General features: G+C 46.1%; 1 protein-coding gene and 1 non-coding gene across 3 annotated transcripts; both read left to right on the top strand.

The window, feature by feature from the left end:
- Positions 1-5091: 5091 nt before the first annotated feature.
- On the top strand, positions 5092-13926 carry SLC25A3 (solute carrier family 25 member 3). Of its 2 annotated transcripts, none has more exons than XM_066591476.1 (8): positions 5092-5209; positions 7437-7592; positions 8022-8146; positions 10433-10612; positions 10951-11132; positions 11520-11692; positions 13383-13493; positions 13590-13926. In XM_066591476.1, exons 2-8 carry the CDS (start codon positions 7445-7447, stop codon positions 13748-13750), a joined length of 1080 nt encoding a protein of 359 aa, XP_066447573.1. In that variant the 5' UTR covers positions 5092-5209; positions 7437-7444; the 3' UTR covers positions 13751-13926. The 2 variants fall into 2 exon arrangements, with proteins under 2 accessions (XP_066447573.1, XP_066447572.1); XM_066591475.1 differs by lacking the exon at positions 8022-8146 and adding an exon at positions 8275-8399.
- On the top strand, positions 11205-11448 carry LOC136613717 (small nucleolar RNA SNORA53). The gene has a single exon (XR_010790939.1). It is a non-coding gene; the product is annotated as a small nucleolar RNA SNORA53 (small nucleolar RNA).
- Positions 13927-15609: the final 1683 nt, after the last annotated feature.

A 15609-nucleotide genomic window follows, 5' to 3' on the forward strand; every position in this document is an offset into this window, starting at 1 on the left:
TAAGGAAAATTGTCTTTCACTTCACCGGTGTTTTGTTTTTTTTTTGCCTTCCTCTGTATCAACATTAGTAGTGGATGGGGTGTAATAGGCTGAACTAGGTGCACATGTATCTTTTTTCAGCCTAACATACTATGTTTCTATATTTATAATGCCTTAGGGTGCGGGCAGACGAGCGTAGGCGTATTTACGTTCGCACGAGCGCAACGTATAATCGCCCGAGCGATCGTTTTTCACCGATCACGACCAGAGCTAGAAAGCGTATTTTCGTTTGTTCCTACTTTTCAAACGGTCTTTTCGGCGATCGAATATGCGTTGGCGCGTATTTCGGTCGCATATGTTCCGTTTTTTTTCGAATTGCCGTTTTTACGCGCCGTAAAATCGCCCATGTGAACGAATACATTCGAAACCATTGCCTCAGATGGTCACGTATATACGTTTGGTCGCAAAAACGCACCATTTATGCGCTCGTCTGCCCGCACCCTCAGACACCTGAATTCTGCCATCTAAAAGTCACAATATTTGTGCATCTTTTAGGGCATTTACACCATGCCCCGCCACTTTCTCAAAGTGGTTAGTGTCCAACTTTAGGTGACACGTCAGAATTGAAAAATTAGGCTGTGTACATAGGACCAGAAATTACTTAATCGAAGCGATTTATTTAGAGGCCTGGTCTGGTTTTCTCACTAGTAATAAGTCTTTTTTGTGAATAGTTTTAAAAGCTTGTGAAGCTTTAAAGGGGATGTCTGTATGTGAGGCAACTAATCGTTCCAAGCCTGTTAAAACAATAAAAGCATGGGAACATATCCATCCTCTGCTATGATAACCCAGTGCTGCAGCTCCATGGTCCGCCCAGTCTTTTTATTGTAGAACGGATACTATCTGACTGTTGAAGCCAATCAGAGGCTAGAGCAGTCAAGTGCCGTACTGGCATCATGGCTCCCAGCATCTAATCGGTGATGCCAAGAGAACAGCAAGTGACTGCTGCAGCCTCTGATTGGTCTGGATCCCCCAGGCAGAGGAGGGGTAAGTATCCCCACTTTTATTGTCTTAACAGGCCTGGATTGATTTTTAGAAAGTTGCCTAGCACATGGAAACCCCCCTTAACTAGACAACACCTGTACTGGTTGTCCTCAACTACTAACTTCCCCTCACCGCAGACCCTTACTGAAAGGACTGTACTACTCCTGACCAAAAGGACAGATTTAGACCATTTTATACTGACTGTTGGTGCCTTCCCATGGCACAAAGGAAGGTGACAAATACCAGCTGAAGGCAGATACCTGGAGAATTTGATCTGACATTTTGCATTGTTTTGGTTGTTACTGGGTGCTGTAGTTGGAAGGTCTTCTACGCCAACGGGCAGATCTGTATCTGTCTCATGTTAACCTTTGACGTTGTCACCCAACACAACAACCTTCACAGACCAGCCATTAGTTGCAGGTTCAGAAAAGGGCCATCTCAAAGCTGGAATGCATGAAGAGTTTGTAACCATTGTAAACCTTTCTGTGATTTAACAGGAAAGGCAAAACCGCCTCCCATCACTTCTGTGAAGTAGCGATCCTCCGGCGTGGCTTCCAGCTGCGTTAGAAGATCGACGAGTGTTTTCAAGGGGAAACCTCGCATCGCATTCATAGGCTCATCGCATGGCGTACGATGTGTTTTACTGTCCCGTTGAAAACAATGAGCGATGCTTTCCGAGGAATGCAAAAAGATAGGACGTGCCGTGAATTTTTTTCTTTTCAACGCTTTTCGGTGAGGGAAAACATTGCGTATGTATATCACTCCATGCAAAAGAATAGGGTTCATATTCGCGCAAGTTTTGTCAGCCTCTCAATGCACCAAACTCGCACGGGATTGTCAGCCGCGTGAAACTGGCCTTAGGCTGAATTCATACAGCAGAATGCCATTTGCACCTGAGAAACTTGGGTGCAACTTGCACTGGACAGCATATGGTCACCAGTCTCCACAGACCCTGCACCTTGCATGTCTGTGAGAATACCCGGACAGCACACAGCCAGAATATTGGCTGTCTAAATGGGCTTTAAGACTAAAATCTGTATGAAAGAAGTCCAGAGATATTAAGAACCCTTGTCATGGGTGGCAAGCTTGTGAATTTTGACTAAATAAACTAGTATCTCATGTTTACCATTTTTGCAGTATGCAGCCTGGCCTTGTAGAGGGAGGAATGTGGTGTCAGTACTTGTAGGTTGGACTTACCTGATCTAATAGTGTTGGCATGACCAATAGGCTGTCAGCGAGCTTATTGCACTATATGTATGGGTGCATGTAAAATACTTAAAGGGGTTGTCCCGCGGCAGCAAGTGGGTCTATACACTTCTGTATGGCCATATTAATGCACTTTGTAATATACATTGTGCATTAATTATGAGCCATACAGAAGTTATAAAAAGTTTTTTACTTACCTGCTCCGTTGCTAGCGTCCTCGTTCCCATGGAGCCGACTAATTTTCGCCCTCCGATGGCCAAATTAGCCGCGCTTGCGCAGTCCGGGTCTTCTGCTCTCTTCAATGGAGCCGCTCGTGCAGAATGCCGGCTCCGTGTAGCTCCGCCCCGTCACGTGCCGATTCCAGCCAATCAGGAGGCTGGAATCGGCAATGGACCGCACAGAAGAGCTGCGGTCCACGGAGGGAGCAGACCCCGGCGGCCATCTTCAGCAGGTAAGTATGAAGACGCCGGACCGCCGGGATTCAGGTAAGCGCTGAGCGGTTTGTTTTTTTAACCCCTGCATCGGGGTTGTCTCGCGCCGAACGGGGGGGGGGGGGGGGGGGGTTAAAAAAAAAAAAACCCGTTTTGGCGCGGGACAACCCCTTTAACATCCACCCTGCTCATGGAGGGAAGGCATGCGAGTGGATGTTCATTAGTATTTTGCATCTGAGCGACCTTCCTCGTATAACACTGGTGCCTGTCTTCATCTTGTAGCGAACTGGTGTTTTGATCTTGCATTTTATTTCCTTTTTAGTTAATTAATCCATCACTAGTAAAGTAGTGATGAAACTACTAGACTTAAGAGCCCTATGTCCACGGGTGGATTTAATTTGCAGAATTTGCAGTTCAAGCCGCCCATAGGGAAGCATGGGCGTTCTCAACTCAATTAACACATGTGGATTTGTTTTCCCAATTCCGCGTGCAGAAAACAAATCACAGCATGCTCCATTTCAGCGCAGATTCCATGCAGACAGCTTCCATTGCCATTGCGGACCGGCCGCTGATCCCGCAGGAAAAGCAGGAGATTTGAAAAAAAAATCTGTACTGTACATGTCCAATCGCAGACCGTGCACAGTACAGAAACAGTGAGGTATGCGTGGGCGCCGCTGCCGGCAGGGTTGGATACCCCTGCAGGCTGCTGCATGCATAACCCAATCCGTCCATGGACATGAGGCCTTAGGAAAGAATCTGCATAGGTTGCTCCTGAGTGTGCACTAGCATCTATGCCCGATTGAGCAGTTTACTGAAATTGGAAGGACACTTGATTACAAGGGCCAATCCTTTTTTATTCATGATGAAACTAGACCCCCTGCAATATATAAAAGCTCACTAGTTTACTTTCTATCTGAAACTCCTGACCTTCTTCTCGGATAGTCATGTCATCTCAAGTCTGCCCAGATCTGATCTACTTGGGGTTATGCTGTCTGTAACTACTCAGTTTCTCCGTCTGTGTGATGGTGTTACCTAGACCTACCACAGAAACTGGCTAGAGGGGGACACAGGCATTCCTGTCACACTTACTGAAAATGATCACACAGGTATAATAGAGGAGATCCCAGCTCATCCCCCTGACTGTATACTTATTGTCTGTAGCTTATATAGGTGAATATAGAATACAGATGGCAGTGGCAGTGGCAGTGTTGCAAAGATGCTCCAGTCTCTAGCTGATCATGTAATGCTGTGCTGATGCATCATGGGATTGATGTGAATGTAACACCAAGATAGTGGCTGATAAGCATCAGACAGGGGGCTGCACTGCTTGGAAGTGCCCAAATACACAGAGTGGACCTCCAGAGTGTGACAAGCAGTTAGATGAGGGGGGCAGGAATGTGTTTTTGCCTGAGTGCCTCTTTATGTAGCACTTTATGCTTTTCACACTAGCAGTTAACCCTTTGCAATCCAATTTTGGATTCAGGGTTTCCTAGGGGGCTTTCTCTTTTGGCCATTATACAATGGTGCCATCTGCTGGCTAGAGCCAGTACTGCGGTATGTGACATGCTAGAGAGGCCCCCGACAATAGAAAGGCCAGTAATATACAGTAAGAATACCCTGCTGTGGGCGTCTTCCAACATCGGAGCTGTGCAGCCTTCACTCAGAATGTCTTTAGACGTCAGACAGTGGATTGGAAAGGGTTAATATGCCAACTCCTGGCTATAGTCCACTTAGTAACACTGGTTACAAAGTGGATCTTAGCAGATCTATCCTGTAAAGGCAGAAGCCATAGGGGGTAAGAAGTGGTGGAGAAAGCGCAGTTTGCTGTATTCTTTGATTGCGCAGTATTTTTGTGCAGTTTGGACTAAAAGTAGGTTCCTGTATCTGTAATACGCAGCCCTTGCATAGGAGAGCAGTGGTGACAGCTCACAGTGCCGCCCGCCAAGTTGCTCCCAGAAGACCCATCCATTATCCCAATTATGTGCGCTCCTATCAGACGTATCTGTCCTGGGAGGAAGAAGACGGCACCAAGATTTCTGCCAATGTAAACTGGCACCATTCCTGGCACTCCACTGCCAAAACTGGTACACTGAGGGTCTGGATCAATAGAACATTCCCTCTGTGGGGGTGGGGCTGTACCCCCGCTGCACAGGTTATGTTACTGGGGGGGTGTTGTCTATTACACTATGTGCTGGGAGGTACCACACCTGCTACACCGTCAGCTCCAGCCGCCATGACCTCTCCTGGTGACATTGGGGACCATTACAGTCTAGAAACTAAGGCCAGAGTCAAACAGGACAACGATCAGCTGGGACGCACGCTCTTTACGTAGAGGGCGCTTTACGACGGTCACATGACCGCAGCCGCCCTTCCTGAGAGTAGCAGCCAATGAGAATGTACAAGTTCTAATGACGTTCGCCGCAGCAGCCAATGAGCTCGGTTGGCAGGGGTGAGGGGCGGGGCGCTGACGTCAAGGAAGGACAAATTCATTAGGTCTGGAGGACGTTCGTTCTCTGTTAGCCGGTGACGGCCGAGTGAGCGCCATCTTCTAGGTGAGCACGAGTAGGCCGCGGCGCGGGGGCTCCGGGGTGATAAGGATACCTGCCTGCTAGGTATGCAGGCTTCACCAGTATGGCGGCTGAGGAGGGAGCCGCTATGGGAGGCTCTGGTGAGCGCTGCGGAAGGCTCCGGCGAGCGCTGCGGAGGTAACGGGCCGCCGTTAGTCGAGGGTCCTAGTCAGCGGAGACCGGGACTGCTAGTAAGAGCTGCTCGTGTCCAAGGAAGTGTCCGCCCCCCAGCCAGGAATGGCCGCTGCGCGCCCTGCATGGGCCTATAAATAGAGCGGTGGCCGGCCGTGTGTGCGGGGCTGCCTGTTCTCTGCAGGGGGCGCAGCGGCCATAGGCCATGTGCAGGCTGAGCCGTCTTGTGCGCGGCGCTCTGCGGAGTCCGGCTTCCTCCCCCTGATGCCGGCTCACAGGCCCTCCATGTCGCCGGCCACTTCTGTCTTCCCTTAGTTAAGTTGAAACAATCCGAAAGTGAACCGTTGTGTTCTGCTTGTCATTCTGCTGGCCGCGTCTACCCACCATGACTGGCATTCACTGTCAAGCTGCTGGAGCGATCGATTGTCATGCAGCTCTCAGGGTGCCTTTACAGAACACGACCCGTCGGGGGCAGATGTCTCAGGGGTTCCTTTGATTTTTACAGGGTGCCTTTACAGAGCACGACCCGTCGGGGGCAGATGTCTCAGGGGTTCCTGTGATTTTACAGGGTGCCTTTACAGAACACGATCCGTCGGGGGCAGATGTCTCAGGGGTTCCTGTGATTTTACACAGATGCAACTCTAAGGCCTCATGTCCACGGGGAAAATCAGATCCGCTGCAGATTCTCAATGGAGAATCTGCAGCGGGTCCCTCCTGCCCCGCGGACATGAGCGCCGAAAATAGCAATTTAAAAGCATTTACCTATCCGTAGCGGGCGGGGACGCTCTGCTCTTCCTCACGGCCGGATCTTCATTTTCGGCCGGCGGATGAATTCCTGACGCCGGCGGCACGTTGCCAACGTGCCGCGCGCATGCGCCGGGCACATCCGCCGAGCCGAAGCAAGGGAGATGTGGCCGTGAGGAAGAGCAGAGCTTCGTGGCCCGCTGCGGGTGAGTAAATGCTTTAAATTCCTATTTTAGGTCTCCCGCGGATCCGGACGGCTTCAATAGAAGCCCGCGGGAGCCGTCCTCGCGGGAGACCCGCATGAAAATGGAGCATGGTCCAGATTTTTTCATGCTCCATTTTTTTTAAAATCACTTTTATTGACGATCCGCGGGTATTTATGTACCCGCGGGTGGTCAATGCATCCCTATGGGGTGCGGATCCGCGTGCAGGTAATCCGCTGCGGATCCTAAATCATATTTTCCCCGTGGACATGAGCCCTAAAGCCTTCCAGCGGGCCCCTTACTCTAAACACGGCAGCCAACTGTGTTGCAGGTCTTGTTTTACAGAGGCCCTCTTAAAAATGAAAGGAGGAACCTGATTGGTTGCTATGGAAGACAGCTTGAGTACTCCCTGCTTAGTTACCGGGTTCACATACTAAATTGCACTTGTGTTGTAGGAGTTTGTGATCTGTGGGGCTAGTATGAGGCCTGCAATGTATCACAGAATGGTAGAGTTGGAAGGACCCTCCAGGGTCATCTGGTCCAACCCCCTGCTCAGTGCAGGATTCACTAAATCATCCCAGACAGATCAGTCCAGCCTTTGAGGCTTCCATAGTAGTCTTCAGAGCAGCGGTCTGTCCGTGGGACTTGCAGGCATTACTATTGCTAATTGTATGTTGCTAAGGAACTGGTGTTCAAACAGTGAGAAATATCTGCAAGTCATTCACACTCCACTATGTTTAATATGGGCGGCCTTGCCTACAAGCGTCACACAGGTGGCGGTGGGCTAGTGGTGGTTAATCCCTCCCCTCTTTAGTTGGTCCTGGTCAAATGATCATCTTCCTCTGTCAAAGTGGAGCTACACACCATCCTGACTCTCTCCACCCCTCTGATGATCCAGGGTATGGCTCTCAGCCAATCAGTGCCTCCCCAGCACTATTGCTTGGTTCTGGAGCTGTATGTACTGCTGTGAGCTTGGTTCTGGTATAGTTCTTCCCTGAGCTGTTCTGGAGAGGGTATGCTGCCATCTTGCTATTGTCTATGCAGACTGATGGCCTATTGGTGCACCCTAAATAATAAAACTTCTGTAGCCGGTGCCAGCTGTCTCTGATGACAGTCTTGCTTTAACCCCACAGCTGCCAGCATGTATTCCACCGTTGCCCAGTTGGCCCGGGTGAACCCGTTCAGTGCTCCACATTTCCAGCTGGGCCAGGAGAATGTGACCTTAAGGAAGAACGGCACTTGCCAGGTCCAGCCGGTGCGCCGCCTCGCTGCTGCCGCAGCACCAGAAGGTACGTGTGTGTATAGGAGTCACGCTGAGGGTTGTAGCCACCACACAGGCCGGGGCTTCACCTTCACACTCCACCCATTGTCTTACACAGGACTTGGCAGGATCCAACTTGTTATCAGGTTATGAACTCGTACTGATGGGAAGTTCCTTCAAGGTCATGTAGCTTCCACATCCCGGCTTACATACACTGACACATAAAAGTCATTCTTCCATAGAGTGACTACTGCTTATGTGTTCTTTAGTGAGCCTGACAATGTCCCAAGAGGTTCTCCTTGCCTGCTTCTATATTTCACACTAGAGGAGCAGGTTGGCATGAAGGCAGGGGCATGGACACATAGGCTATGGCTCCTCAGTTACATTGGTAGAGTCTTGTCCTCTGATGTAGGAAGCCTTTCTACTTACCCTTTATGTATCCCTTTTGGTCATACAGAGGACTATAGCTGTGCTTACGGATCTGCGAGGTTCTTTGTTCTCTGTGGCTTTGGTGGCATCATTAGCTGCGGTACGACGCACACCGCAGTGGTCCCGCTAGATCTGGTTAAATGCAGAATCCAGGTTTGTCTGCATGGTATCCTGAAGTGTAAACTAACCGGTGTTTCCTCAATGAACGTGTTTAGTAACAAACGCTGTGAGTCATGCATGTTTGTGATAAAAGCATGGTGTGTTCTGGTTTGTTCATGCAGGAGAATACAGTTGTGAATATGGCTCCGCACACTTTTATGCAATGTGTGGCTTTGGTGGCATCCTCAGTTGTGGTCTAACTCACACAGCAGTTGTACCTCTGGATCTGGTGAAATGCCGCATTCAGGTGGGTATAACACATCTGTATTAACATGTGCTAATGTCTTCCCTCCCCTACTTGCTGATGTGTTGCATCCTACTGACACGATGTGCCCAAAGGTTCTTTAGATGATCGGCACATGTTTGTGTAGATACTTTGGTTCTCTTTTAATCGAAGTCGGCTGAACTCTGCAAGTTGAATGACTTGGCTATGGTCACGCCTGCGTTAGAGACTCCATCATAACATGAAATGAATAATGCAGTATGCAGGGTTATTTTATCCCAAAAAATAACGGTAGGACAACAGACCCCTTTTTAGTCAGACCATTGGCATCAGTCTTGTGACAGATCCCGCACAGAGCAGAAAGATAGAAATGCAGACCTTGAACCTAGCCTAGGGAGATCATTGTTTCGGTGGAATGCATATTGGCTATATACTGTTTCCCCAAAAAGCAAGCCCTACCCTGATTTCTGGGGGAGCCTTGAAATATAAGCCCTAGCTACACTAAATAACTTAAAAAAACAAACAAACTAGACGTTACCTAGCAGGCACAGTCTGGGTCCCTCCACTGGTCTATAGAGTTCCGGCACGCACCCTTGCAGTCCTCAGCCGCCGACAGAGGATCGCTTGCTGGTAACGGAGTTCGTAAACCTTGCCTCTAGCAAGCCATGGCTCTGGTTCTCGAGCACCGCGGCTCAGCCAATCAATCAGTGTAGCGCTCAATGAACCAATGAGATGACTGTGATTGGTTCTTCAAGCGATGCATTGATTGGCTCAGCCGTGGCGCTTAAGAACCAATCGGAGCCATTACTTTCTGGTGGCGGGATTTACAAACCCAGTTACCAGGAAGTGATCTTCTGTCGGCAGCTGAGGACTACAAGCAAGCGTGCCAAAACTCTGTAGGTCAGTGGGAGAGACCCCAGACGGCGCCTGCTAGGTAAGTATAAGACATCCCCTGAAAATAAGACCGTGTCTCTTTTGGGGCAAAATTGATAATTTAGGGGAAATGCGGTAGCATTTTTTGCTCTAATGTGCATGTGACTTTTAAATATGTTGCATACATGCAGACGATCACGTAATGTCAAAGACTAACAGTGACAAGTAATGAGTATATATATATTCACCAGCCTTAAAAGGGCCGGCTCACAAAGACTACCACTTTTTCAAAAAAAGTAGATTCAGCGATCACCTAATCTTCAGGAAACCTTTTGTCTGGACATTAATTTCCCTTGCTTGGGAAAGGGAACCTTGCATGACTGCTGTTTTTTATTTTTAATCCAGGGAGGGGCGCCCTATGCCAAAGGGAATCTGCATTCTTTCTCATAAAGGGGTGACCCAAGTTGGGCACACTCTAAAATTCATATACCCTGATAGATTGTTTTGAACAGTTTTATGAGTGACACTTGGCTATATGCCACTTTATACTTGAAGGACCGCTGCAGGGAAGCTATGACTTTCCTGGGTGCAAGTGCCATACAGACCCTACTAACGGAGATGACCAACTTGCTGAATGCTGCTCTAGTCCCATATCGCCTCCGTTGCGCCAAAGCATCCAACAGACCCAAAGTCTTGTCTAGTCATTCCTATAAGAGAGCTTGAGAATTTAAGGCCATTCTACGCAGACTGCTCAGTGATGACAGATTATATTAACGATCCTGTACTAGTCATGATGGTGGTAACGAGCGCTGACCGCTATATTGGCGTTTATTAACGAGCAGAAAATCTGCACGTTTAAAATGCTCCTTGTACACAAAGGATGTGCGCAGGCCTGACCCTGAATGGGCGGAGATCTTGCTTTGTTGCCACATTTACATGGTGGATGTTTTGACTTTTGAGAACTATTCCTTGTAGCTTTTGCTTGTTTCTCAGCAACTTTTGATAACTTTACTGTTGAGTGCTAAAACCATTGATACGGGACAGCTGTACCTGAATTTGTCTTGATCCATCGCCCATACGTTTTTAGTGTTTACACACCCTTGTCCTCAAACTTCAGCGGGTCAGGTTATATAAATATTAATGATAGATTGCTTTTAATTAACTTGTTTCCTGTTAAACTGTAGGTGGATCCCCAAAAGTATAAGAGCATTTTCAAAGGCTTTTCTATAACGCTGAAAGAAGATGGTGTCCGTGGCCTTGGTAAAGGATGGGCCCCCACATTCATTGGCTACTCAATGCAAGGATTATGCAAGTTTGGATTCTATGAAGTCTTCAAAATCTTTTATGCTAACCTGATTGGGGAGGTAGGACTTTGCTTCATTTATGACTCACTAGGTGATATACCCGTGCGAAGCGATCTTTATTTTACCTCTGCAGTATTAGAAATGAAAGCTGTGATTGGTTGCTATTGGCAACAAAAATTACAAGGGAAGTCAGTGAGTCTTCGGCTTTTAATTACGCCAGTATCCATCGCCTGGTGCTGAACGCTCATACAAAATCTCACTCTAATCGGACCAGAACTATGGATCTGTATACAAAACAAACGGATTTAGTATTTTGATATATTAGTATAACCTTCACTGACTATATTTAGGCTTATATTGCAGGATGTTTCCTCTAAAACATCCTTGTATTTTTGCAGGAAAATGCCTATATGTGGCGCACATCCCTATACCTGGCTGCCTCTGCCAGCGCTGAGTTCTTTGCAGATATTGCTTTGGCTCCAATGGAAGCTGCAAAAGTACGTATCCAAACACAGCCAGGATATGCAAACACTCTGCGGCAAGCGGCCCCCAAGATGTATGCGGAAGAAGGGATTTGGGCGTAAGTGTTGGTGCATTCCTCCTGATCCTCGTTTTGGTATGAGATGGTGACTTACTAGCTGCAGTCCAGACACACATGCTCCCTTAGATCCACCTTTGTGGTTGTTTAACTTGTTCTGAGTTCTGCTGCTTCACTTTCAGTAGTTCCAGTTCAGTGACAATCAGCAACTTTCTTGGTTGTACAGTCAAAGGTGCTTGAGTCATTGGCATGTAAGAGTAATATACCTTCACATTGGCCAGTTATGTTCTAATGGCAGCGGGCACAGTTCTTCTGTGTCCGTTTATCACCAGTAGGATACGGCTAATGCGTGGACAAGCTTCTTATATAGCTGCTTTGTATTACCGATTAGTTTTACACTCCTGTGTAATGAAATGTTCACTTCTGTAGGTTCTACAAAGGCGTCGCTCCTCTCTGGATGAGACAGATTCCATACACCATGATGAAGTTCGCCTGCTTTGAGCGTACCGTTGAAGCACTCTACAAATACGTTGTACCCAAGCCACGCAGTGAATGCTCAAAAGGAGAGCAACTGATTGTCACTTTTGTAGCTGGTTATATTGGTAAGTTCTATAGAGGGTGAACTAGAGAAGGCTTTACCTTAAGAAATACTAGACTCTTGCAGAGAAGATAGTATTGTATTTGCAAGACTTACATTTCCTAATGAGGTCTCTACAGTCAGTATATCCTACTTGTTTCTATAGTGGTCACAACAAGCTCCACACCTGCACATGGTTTAGCCTGGCACAGGGATCTCATGCTGGGATGAGTAGAGGCTCAGCTGCCCACAGAGAACCGGGCTTCCCGTCTAACTGCCATAATTGGAGAAATCGCCGATCTCAGCCTTTTAATGCTTTAATGGCATTCTGCAAGCTTTTTTTGAGCCCCTAAGCTAAACCTATGGGCTCATAGCGTGCACAGAGTCCTGGGATGTGATATATTTATACATAAAGACTACTTGTGGGGGGTGCATAGAATGGGCACTAATCCACTGGATGCATTTAGTAGTGCACAACGAGGGAAAGGCAAGTGTAATCTATGTCAACTGTTAGGAAGCACATATATTTTGGCTTACTAGGCTTAGAGGAGCTAAGACTCCCTTTTAAATGCCATATGTGGAGCCCTATTAGATCCTGCCTCCAGCAGGGTCTATTACCAGACACGTCAAAGTACTGATAAACCTAGTACACTACATAGTGCAGTGTCATTTAGGGTTTTTTAATGGGCCGATAAATCATTTGGATTCCTGCAGATTCAGTGGGTGCTATTCACTCTATATTGCGTGTGTAGTTACCACAAGCATTGTATGCTGTGCAGATGGCCTAGTGTTAATGAGCCCTAAGTCTTATGGGACTAATTAGTGTCTTAAAAAAAAAAAAAAAAAAAGGACTTTTTTTATATATAGTGAAGTGTTTCAACCCCTTAAGACCACAAAATGTAAGTTTGTCCTGAGCGCATGGTACTTAACAAAACAAGACATGAATGGTCTTGCCAGTCCTGTGGATGGCATGAGATCGAGCGAGCCCCTACAATCTTGCTGTGGGAGATGGCTGTGACTGACAGCCAGCCACCTGCTGCAGCAGTGGGGATGTGTGGGAACACTAATCCCTGCTGCTAACACCTTGCATGTAAAGGGCCCACAGAGGGTCTGCACTACCTTTAGACGTCAGTGACCCTCCTCTATACTGACACCAGACCATAGCATTTGGGCCAACTTTGGCCTGTGGTCGCAATTGTAAGCAATAAATGTATTATGGCTTTTCTGGTTCAAGTCTCGTGCAGGGACATAAAAAAAAACCAAATGGTATTAAACACACACACTTTGCGCACATTCCCCTTTTTGAAGTATGAGTTAATACAATATTTATGATGTAAAGCAAAAACTGTAAAAAAATAAATAAAAAATGCAAACCGCAATCTTCCCTACTCCTACCCTTCCCATAAAGGGAAAACATAAGCTGTACAATGCATCTTACCATATGGCTCTCAAAATGGGATTAAAAAAATAATCCCTTGCACAGCTATATCAGCGGGAAGATATTAGAAAAAAGAAAAAAAAAGCAGCTAATGCTTTCAGTCCTGGGCTCTTCACCTTGCGATATAAAAGCATGCTGATCTTACAACTCAGATTTTTTTTTTTTTACATCGACAGTAGAATATTTGCTATAAAAAGAGGAGGGGCCTATGTCTGTAACGCTTTATCATTTTGTCTGCATGCGTTTCAGTGCTTAACGATCTTCCTTTTAACTTTAGCTGGTGTGTTCTGCGCAATTGTGTCCCATCCTGCTGATTCCGTGGTCTCTGTGTTGAATAAAGAAAAGGGAAGCACTGCTCTGGAAGTCCTTAAGAGGCTTGGACCAAAAGGTATTACTTGATTTGCTTTCAACTGTGTGATCGTGTCTAAAAAAAAAAAAAAACAAAAAAAAAAACCTCATTTTATTTTTTTTATCAACTTTGCAGGAGTCTGGAAGGGGCTGACGGCCCGTATTATCATGATTGGTACCTTAACCGCTCTGCAATGGTTTATCTATGACTCTGTGAAGGTCTACTTCAGGCTTCCTCGTCCACCTCCTCCTGAGATGCCAGAGTCTCTGAAGAAGAAGCTTGGCCTAACCCAGTAAACACATGGACTTTAATAACTCACCTGACACTTTTAAAGTTTTATAAAGAAAAACTCCAGTGTAGAATCTCCAATGTCCCAGATGTAATTATTGGTTGTATGTTCACTCTGCCTGGTAGCTGACAATTGGCTTTACCAGTGTGCTTGCCTGTTGAAATAAACAGAAGCTCCAGAATATCTTAAGTCACTGTTGTGTTTATAAAGGGACAAATAAGGTTGTGCCTCCTGGCTCTTGTCACTCACCGCTTCATATCGAATAGCGCCTGGCTCTAACTTTGTTCTAAAAGAAGAAGAAAGTTTTGCTTTCAGCAAGTTGTGGGGAATCTCATAAAAGAATTGTGTAGCAACATACATCCACACCTTTAATTACATGTGTGTAGTTGTCTCCCCTGACCTCGAAAGCAAAACCTTTAAATATTAGATACATAGGATCTGTGTTGCTTTAAATACCGGAGCTGCACTAATGCCATAGGCATAGTGGCTGATCCTCCTATAAGTACTTCATACTTAAGATCAAGACAATTAGCGTCTCCTCAGCCCATAGTCTGTTTAACCTCTTAACAGCTGTTCAGGCTTTGTATGGAGGAGGTTCCGTGCAATGCAGGTGTTGGCTGTTTCTTACAACGCCAGAATTGCACTTCAAACCCCTCCCCCCCCCCCCCCCCCCCAAAAAAAAAATCCACATCATACAGCAAAATATATAAATTTGGTATCTTAATCATACGAACAGAGTAAAGTTGTGACTAATGATACAGTGTGTATGCTGTAAAAACAAGACCCATCCAAAGATGGCAGAATTGTTTCCATTTCACTCCCCTTTTAGGAATTTATAAGTGTTTTATTTTTCAATGGTACTATTAAAAAGTACCTTAGTATACTATTTGTCCAACTTAACAGGCACTCACAGCTAAATACAAAGCATAAATACAAAGTTATGGTTTTTATTTTCTATGCTCGTGCCAAATTTCCCATTTCTATGACACCGGAAAGTGAGAAAATTACATTCCGCACGTAAAATTTGGACGCTAATTCTTTTGCGCATGGAATTGAATAATCGAATTGCAACCCATTAGCTTTTCCTTTTTATGACAAAATCAATGCTTCTGCCAAATTTCACGTTTCTATGACATTGGGAAGTGAGATTTAGATTATGTACGTAAAATTTCGATGCCAATTCTTTTGTGCTAGAATTGAATAATCGAGTTGGGACCCAATTTCTTTTCCTATTTTGGAGATGATCTATGCTTGCGCCAAATTTCATGTTTCTACGACTAATTGTACTGCAATTACATGCACTGCAAACTTGCAAGTCTGGTACATTCAGTTGCACAAACATCTTAACAGAATGTATATATTCAATGGTCTATGTAAGAAACTAGATCTGGTTTCTTGACCTGAAAAGAGACTGCCCTTTATCTGTCAGAACTCTACATGCTCTTGGGCCTCACTTGCATCTGCCTGGAGGCACTCTTCTAAGCCTTTGGTGCAGATCAGGACTAAATGGCACAGCATGCAAGAAAATTTCATCTGTCCTGCTGGAAGTGGGGTGGACCCCATTGTAGTCAATGGAGTCCATGAGGCACCGCTGGGGTCCTGCATGTGCCAAATCCAGAAGAAAATTCTGGTATTCTCATTGTTCAGCTCTAAGGATTGTATATGGTATAGAACATTTTAATAGAAACTTGATGGACTTTGCATACATCTTCAATCACCTAATGTGAATTTCTGAACATTTCTTTTTGTGAAGGGTTCCACAGATTATCATCTGAACTATATATTTAGTGCTTAAAAGGTGTTCAAAGATGAAGCTCCGGGCAGTGTTCTAGAAAATCTTGGCCTCTAGCATTCATTTAGATGTTA

This window comes from Eleutherodactylus coqui, chromosome 2 (assembly GCF_035609145.1).
Source record: "Eleutherodactylus coqui strain aEleCoq1 chromosome 2, aEleCoq1.hap1, whole genome shotgun sequence".
Lineage (NCBI taxonomy): Eukaryota > Metazoa > Chordata > Amphibia > Anura > Eleutherodactylidae > Eleutherodactylus > Eleutherodactylus coqui.

What these genes read in the sequence shown, in the direction of transcription:
- SLC25A3 (XM_066591476.1), top strand. Translation starts at nt 7,445, where the DNA reads ATGTATTCCACCGTTGCCCAGTTGGCCCGGGTGAACCCGTTCAGTGCT. An exon ending in TGGTTAAATGCAGAATCCAG is followed by an intron (nt 8,147 to 10,432) that starts GTTTGTCTGCAT and finishes GTTAAACTGTAG; the next exon opens with GTGGATCCCCAAAAGTATAA. An exon ending in GCGGAAGAAGGGATTTGGGC is followed by an intron (nt 11,133 to 11,519) that starts GTAAGTGTTGGT and finishes TCACTTCTGTAG; the next exon opens with GTTCTACAAAGGCGTCGCTC.